This window comes from Paracoccidioides brasiliensis, assembly GCF_000150735.1.
Source record: "Paracoccidioides brasiliensis Pb18 unplaced genomic scaffold supercont2.28, whole genome shotgun sequence".
NCBI classification, from domain to species: Eukaryota; Fungi; Ascomycota; class Eurotiomycetes; order Onygenales; family Ajellomycetaceae; genus Paracoccidioides; species Paracoccidioides brasiliensis.
Window position 1 is genome coordinate 97,110 of NW_011371385.1, and position 8,080 is coordinate 105,189.

The following is an 8,080-nucleotide window of genomic DNA, read 5'->3' on the forward strand; positions in this document are numbered from 1 at the left end:
TCTTTAAAACCTACTATGAGATCTATAAATACTGAGTGATTCTCTTTAATCTTACAAATGCCTCTATCTGCTTCCAACAGTTTGTCAACAGTATCTTCTTTGACTATCTGAACAAGTTCATGACAGCATTCATGGATGACCTTCTAATCTACAGCAGAACTCTTAAAGAACACAAGCAGCAAGTGAATCTGATACTAAACTGATTAAAGACAGCAGGCTTGCAAGCTAGCATTCAGAAATACAAGTTTGCTGTTCAGAGAACAAGATATCTAAGGTTTATCATTACCACAGAGAGGATTGAGACAGACTCTGAGAAGACTACTGTCATCACAAAGTGACAGATTTCAATCACTGTAAAAGATGTTCAATCATTTCTAGAATTTGACAACTTCTATCAGTGATTTATAAGAAACTATAGCTGAATTGCAAAACCACTATACCAGTTGACAAAGAAGACAGTTCCATTCATGTGAACATCAGAATATCAATCAGTCTTTGAGAAACTGAAGAAGCAGCTGGTGGAGACTTCAACTTTACATTACTTTGACTCTGAATGTGAAACCTACATTGAGACTGATGCCTCAGATGAAGTGATGACTGAGATACTGAGTCAAAGATTGAATGATAATCTTTGACACTCTGTGATCTTCTACTTCAAGTCAATGAATGATGTAGAGCTCAACTATGAGATTCATGATAAGAAAATGCTTGCAGTCATCTGAGCATTGCAGAAGCAGTGAGCTGAGCTTGAGAAACTACAACAGAAAGAACAATTCAAGGTTCTCACTGATCATCATGCACTGGAATACTTCATGAAAATCAAGAAGTTGAATGCATGTCAGACTCACTGAATAGAATTTCTTTCTTATTTCTATTTTGAGATTAAGTATTGATCAGATAAGATCAATTTGCTAGCAGACATGCTGAGCAGGTCTGAGCAGATTAAGAAGTAATAGAACAGCTGTATGCAGATTCTTCTAGAATCAGAGACTCTTGATCTTCAGATCACTTTCTCTATGAATATTGCTAGCAGCAACTTTTCAGAGAAAGAGAACATTGCTGAATGCATAGTGTCTTTAAACAAGACAGCCATCTCAACTGAGCCTCTGTGGCAGCAAGTAAAAGAGGAGAATAGCCTCTATACAATGAAGGATAATATGTTACTCTATCATGAAAGATTGATAGTGTCTGTTCAGAAAGAAACTCTTATAGCTGCTCTGCTAAAGAAAATTCATGATCAGATCTCAACAGCACATCCAGAGAGACAGAAGACTCTGACTCTGATTCACTCTCACTATTGATGGACCATCTGACAGATGAATGTCTTACACTATGTTCAGAACTGTCATACATGCTGAGTTAGTAAGATTTCAAGAGACAAAGCCCTCAGCCTGCTAAAGCCACTATCAATACCAGAACAGACATGGCAGCATATTGCAATGGACTTCATGAATGTGTCAAAGAGCAAAAGTGACTGTGATGCCATTCTATTTATAGTCTGCTGATTAAGCAAGAAGACAATTTCAGTTTCTATTATCTGTGAAGTTACAGCTCATGAGCTGGCTTGATTATTCATCTGATTCTACTATTTCTATAATGAGGCACCAGACTCAATTGTCTCTGACCACAGCCCTCAGTTCATATCAAACTTCTGAGATGAGTTCACAGAAATTCTAGACATAAAGTTGAAACTCTCAACAGCACATCACACACAGACAGATGAGCAGACAGAGACAACAAATCAGTATATTGTCACACACCTTCACTCATATGTTAATTACTATCAAAATGACTGAAATAAGTGATTACTCATTATTCATCATGCTTCTGCAGTCATCTCAAACATCTTCACTGAAATCTCCCTCTTTCTAGCTATAAATGAATATGAGTCATGAACATCATTTGACTGAAAGCCTCTGTCAAGAGAACTAAGAACAGAGAAGAGGACAAATTGAAGAGCTACTCAAAACTTTGTTAAACAGATGAAAGAGATCTGGAAGTGAGCAGACAAGAACATGAAGACAGCACAGAAACAGATGAAGAGATAGACTGACAAACATCATCAGAAATCTGACTTCACAGTGAGAGATTTTGTCTACTTGATATTGAAATCATATAGAATTGACTGATCAAGTCATAAGCTGACAGCACAGAACATAGACTTCTTCAGAATTCTAGAGAGAATGAGCAATGTCTATAGACTGAACCTTCTCACAATCATGAAAATTCATTCAATCTTCTCCTCAGACAAGCTGTGCAAAGATTCAAGAGACTCTCTACCAGAGCAGACTGTCAAACCATCAGATTCAATTGAGATAGATGAAGAAAATGAATGAGAAGTGAAGCATATATTAGCCAGTTGAATAAATTGAGACAAACTGCAATATCAAGTCCACTGAAAGAGATTTGATGAGGACTCATCTTGATACCTGGCTCATGACTTCAAAGAATCATCACACATCATACACAACTTCCATGAAGCTAATTCTACAAAAGCTGGACCCTCAAAGTGACTAAATGAGTGGCTGAAGGCATGGGAGACAGACAGCTACCTGAGAGATGAGGTTGATGATGATCTACTAGCATGAGAACATGCCTGTCTCTAGACTGAGAGGTGATGTTAGGCTAAGCACCTGACTGAGCCTGACTGAGGCCTGATGCCCAGTTAGACTCAATGTCAGATTAAGCTCAGCGTCTGATTAGGTCAAATATTCTCACATGATCAAATGACCATACAGGTGGTTATAATCTAGGCAGGCCCCAGCACCTCTTTCATCCCATCAAGCTTAGTATTTTGTTATATAGCAGTTAGCAATGCAGAGAGTTTCCTTCTTATGCAGCTCACATTCACTTTCTAACATCCACTATCTGTTCAGAGATAGACCATTCACTCAGCCAAATCAGATATTGATTTTTAACATCAAGTCATATATTCTGTGCTGTCAACCACTTTCATCCCAGGATGACAGAGTACTGGCCTAGGTCTGTCACCAGCAGAGGAACATTCTGAAATCTCTGGCCATTCACTCAGAGATTTAGAGTCAATATGTGGTCTATCACTCTGCCAGAGGCATCATTGTATCTCTTCATGCAGTATTTGAATGAAAGTTTCTGAAACTTTCTATTGAAGAATCTCATCAATTCTATAGCATATCAGATATCAATAAAATTCACATTATTTGCTTTAGTATCAGTGAGAGAATTTGTAGAAGTAGCAATTTCATTGTGAGCTAACTTAATTGAAACATTAAAACTCTTTCTCTCAATCAAGTTCTTCATCTCAAACCTCTCACAGACTATTGAACTATCTGAGATGAAGTCTTCTCTTAGACTCACTCTTTTTCTGAATCTGTTGAAGATTTAGAAGTGTCATTCTCTGTGAGCTCAGTGATCATCTGTTGAGACTTTTGCTTTGCAGAGCAGTTTCTAGCAATGTGATCTTTCTTCTTGCAGTAGTAGCACTGAATATCTGAATGAGTGCTCAAGACTTTCTTTATAATAGAGGATTTTGTGGCTGAGATGCTGTGAGAAGTTTGACTGTCAAGAATCTGTGAGATATTTTACTTAAAGATATTAAACTCATTTTTCTAAGAGTTTTTTGACTTCTGAGTGACATTGATTATCTGGAGAGTGTGAACTGTCTGAGCACAGATCTTATGAAACTCAGTATATGTATTGATGATTGCATTGACTACTATCATCATCTTTTGAAGATCAAAAAACAGCTTGTCATTGAAGTCTGTTTTGTAGTTCTCTTTGACAATCTTGATCTCATCTGCCAGGTGTAAGAATTTTATGATAAATTCATGATAATTGTCTTCATTGCATATAATCAGCTTGTAATAATCACTCTTGACATTTTACAGCTTGTTAGCATTCTCATATATTGATTTGAGATGCTTAAATATCTCTTCTGCAGTCTGATATCACTCAGAGTGATTCACTTTCATACAGAGTATAATGTGATGTGCTGCATTCTCATCAGTCTGGTTTTTGATATATGCAATTCTCATGCATTCAGTAGAGTAGTGGTCAGCATTCTCCTGAAGCTTGTTCTTCATTCAGAAGAGCCAGTGTTCAAATTTTGACTTCTTGTCATCAGTGAGATGTTTTAAATCATCAATCTTAACAGACCTTCAGATAGTCTCAGAGAAAGTGATCTTTTGACTTGCTGCTTGATTGCTGACTGTCATGCAGATCAGAGTATGACTAAGTTCTTCATATTCAGCAATTAGCTCATCAATCTGACTTTGCTTGACAGCAGTCTGATCAGTGATATTGTTTCATTCCATTCTCAGATGTGTGATTGTATCTCTCAATATTTTTTCATCATCAAAGATGCTGTCAAAGATTGCTGTTAACTCTTTGTAGACATGATTCTTGTCTGAGTGAATTGTCTGTCTGAATTCTTCAAATGAGATCTGTGATTGATCAGTTGATCTAGTTAAAACATATCATCAGTTTCTCTTGATCTTTTCAGAGGGCTGGAAGTCTGGAATTGCCATTCTGATCTGAGTCTCTCTAGTGACTAGAGGGGATGAAATGAGTTGCTGTTGTATGTTGTGCTGTCAGATTCTTGCTGAGCAGATTCTACTCAATTCTGAGTAGAAGAGATAGAATGAAGCTTAGTATTATGTTAGAAAGTGAATGTGAGCTATATAAGAAGAAAACTCTCTGTATTGCTAACTGCTATATAATGAAATACTAAACTTGATGAGATGAAAAAGATGCTGGAGCCTGTTCAGATTATAATCATCTGCATGATCATTTGATTATGTGAGAATATTTGATCTAATTGAATACTGAGCTTAATCTGACATCAAGTCTAACTGAGCACTGGGCCTCAGTTGAGCTCAGTCAGATGCTAAGTCTAATAATTATATAAAGAAAAAGACAATACAAGACTTTAAGAGCTGGTTGCAATAACATAATTCTCTGAATCTGATGATCTTTACTGATGATTTACAGATAGTGTACTCTCAGTGCATAACTGATGCAGAATGAATTATATGCTGAGATAGTGAATATCATTTAATGTTCACAGAAAATCTGTCAATAAATAAAGTAGAGATTTTTAATGCAGAGATAACAATAGCTCTGCAAAATTTAAATAAAGTTATTATTTTTCTTTAGATGAAATATATCAGCAATGTCAGTATTTGTCTAGAGAATTTAAAGATCACATAAGCTTTTGAATTTATATTAAACACCTCTAGTCAGTTAATCTTTGTGCAGTTTTTGAAAGTTATAAAAATTTGACAGAGCAGAGATTAGCTTTTATTAATCATTCAAAGCAAAGTGATTATTAAATGAGTCTTATATCACACAGATATAATTAGTAATGAAAAGACAAAATTTGAAGTCAAAGTAACTGCAGCATTGACAGTAAATACAAAAACAGTATTTCAATTCAACAGTATAGACATATTAACTTATATAAAGTGACACACTATGAAATAAATCACATAGATTTTTGAGAACTTTTGAATCAAAAACCTGCTTAAGTACTATATAAAGCTGAAGATCTCACAGAAGAGAGTCTCAACTGAGATAAAACTTTCATATTTCATATTAGAAAAGCTCTATGCTGTTTGATCAGATTATGAAGACTTTGCAGTCTATCACAGCTGTTTTAAACATGAAGATGCAGAGTACTACTGCTGATACAAATATAGTAAAACTTCAGAATATTTCTACTATTGCATTTTTATACAGAAAGCAGTAAAGCAGTAGTGATTTATCTACAATTTTTATAAAATATTAACAATCTCATATGAGACTTTAGAATTTAATATCTGATTAAGAGAAACAGTCTTCTATCAGAATATCTGTTCAATGCATTGACATGCATTTTCAGATTAGATCTCATAAATCATTTTCTTTTTTATCTTGCTTTTGTCTTTTTCATCATTTTTCTTTTTTTAATTTTTTTCTTCTCTTTCTTTTCTTTTTTGTCTTTCTTTCTATCTGTCTTTTCTACCTCTTCTTCACAAATTTAAAATCTCTCAAAACCTCTGCTTTATGGCAATTGATTCACAGACTCTGCTAATGTAGCAATATGCAATTCATTTTGCCTCATTTGTAAGATAGCTACTAGATAGATAGTCACCTACAGGCATAGCTCTACTCACTCTATAGTTCAACACAAACTCTACTAGATCATGTGCCCTTCAGACAAACTGACTAACCGGGTGTTGAATAAAAACACACATACACACACACACACATGATTAGTGATAGATCAGACTGCAGCGAGCGTAGAAAGGGCTCCCAAGCTTGAGAAGAGAGCAAGGCATGCTTGTATGGAGATATATGTAATAAAAATATTTATGCTGTAATTTATCTGTCAAACTATCTCTGATTCCACTTTTTTCACAATTATTCATCTCATAACAAATAACAAAAATGAGTAATAATAACTAGACTAAGGTCGAGTTTAGGTCTGCGAAACGCTTGTGTGCTTAATGGATTTCCTATGGCTAGAGCGCCGCACTACAAACGTGCTTTCACTTGTTCTTTGGCCGGTGGTGCTGGGGGAATCTCCATTTTTGTCCTCCTTCGGGGTCTGCGGTTGCTAAAGGAGCTGTTGCTGTTGCTGTTGCTGCTGTTGCTGTTGCGCAACGACTTCTCTAGCATAGAATTCAACAAGCATTGTACCGTATGCATCTAACTTTTCAACGGGAACAGCGAGTCGGAAATCATTTAGAAGGAGGAATTGGAGTTCGAGGTGGTTAAGTTCCAGCAGAGGAAGGCCACCAACCTGGATATATTAGTGCACAGTGGGTAGGAAAATGGAAGAGACATGAGGTACTACCTTGGCGTATCTGGAATTGGTGTAGAAAACATCTGAAAAAAACTTGCTTGCGCAGGTCACACCTGCAATGACGAGGCGGTGGATGTTGAAACTATCGACAACGAAGTAATGAGAGAGGCTGAAGTGAACGTCGTCACGTGGACCAGGGGTGGTGTTTAAAGACTGTGGGATGGTGTTGGGACATATAGTGGAAGGAGGGGAAGGGGAAGGAGGATCATGGTCTCGGGCTTGCATGGGAACAGAGGACGGAGGGGTAACGATAGATCCACGAGTGGAAGGGCGATTTGAGGTAACTGCAGACGGAATAGATGGTGACGGGGAGGAATGAGGGCGGAGACTGGCTGTATGTTGATCTGATCTTTGCTGCAGGCTCTGTACAAAGCCCTTGTTGACCATTTCAGTCATGCGATCGAAGTAGACGAGGAGGCTGAGGAAAACTTCGTAGGTTGTTGGACAGTACTTGTGTATGCGACTCAAGTAGTTGAGAATGGTAATGCTAGGGATATTTTTCCCATGGAAGGCCAGAACGCTGGTGGTTTGAGGACTGATACCAGTGGCGCCATTAGTGGGCAGGATGTTGCGGTGTATATGCTCGTGCTGCTGGTCATTGGTGGTGGTGATCTTGGTTAAAAGACCAGCAACCATCTCGATGATGTCTGTGACAGGCATGGAGCTAATCTCGTACTGACGAGGAACATCTTGATAGAAGCGACTAGCACCACCTTGGTCTTGTGCTTGGAGGCGTCTAGAGGAAGCGAGAATTTCCTCGTTGGCAAAGCTGCGGATATGAGAAAGGTTGTGGACCTGGATGCGACTGGGGGAAGTTGCTTCGGAACAGCCTAGAGAGTGTGAAGAGCGGTACGTGGGCTGTAATCGAGGGGAGGATTGAGATGACTGAGATGAATTTGAAGACGGGTGATTGCTGTTATTGCTGTCAAGGCCAGAGGGGCCACTGGATAAGGAAAAGTCGGCCTGATCGAAGCCGTGGTTTTGCTGGGGAGGGTGCTGATGGTAGGGAGGCCGATGGCGATCGGGGAGGCCGTGAGAGTCAGGAAGCGATGTCATTGATGCAGATGAAATGGTAGGCCGTGATGGCTAGGCAGCTGAAAGGGCATTCTGTGAATGGAGAGTAAATGAAGGATTCACAGCAGCAGTAAAAGAGGAAGAGTAGAGGCAAGGAATGACAGGGTGAGGAACCTGGTGTGTATGATTATTGAGCGGGAAGAGGTAGAAGATGAAGAAGAAAGATTAGAGATAATGAAGGTC

At 38.2% G+C, this 8,080-nt stretch overlaps 1 protein-coding gene across 1 annotated transcript; it reads right to left on the reverse strand.

Annotated features, from left to right (window-relative positions):
• Window positions 1-6,574: 6,574 nt before the first annotated feature.
• Window positions 6,575-7,879, reverse strand: PADG_08610 (uncharacterized protein; the record flags this gene model as incomplete). The annotated part of the gene is made up of 2 exons (XM_010765669.1): window positions 6,575-6,760; window positions 6,812-7,879. 2 exons carry the CDS (start codon window positions 7,877-7,879, stop codon window positions 6,575-6,577), a joined length of 1,254 nt encoding a protein of 417 aa, XP_010763971.1.
• Between the last annotated feature and the right edge of the window lie 201 nt (window positions 7,880-8,080).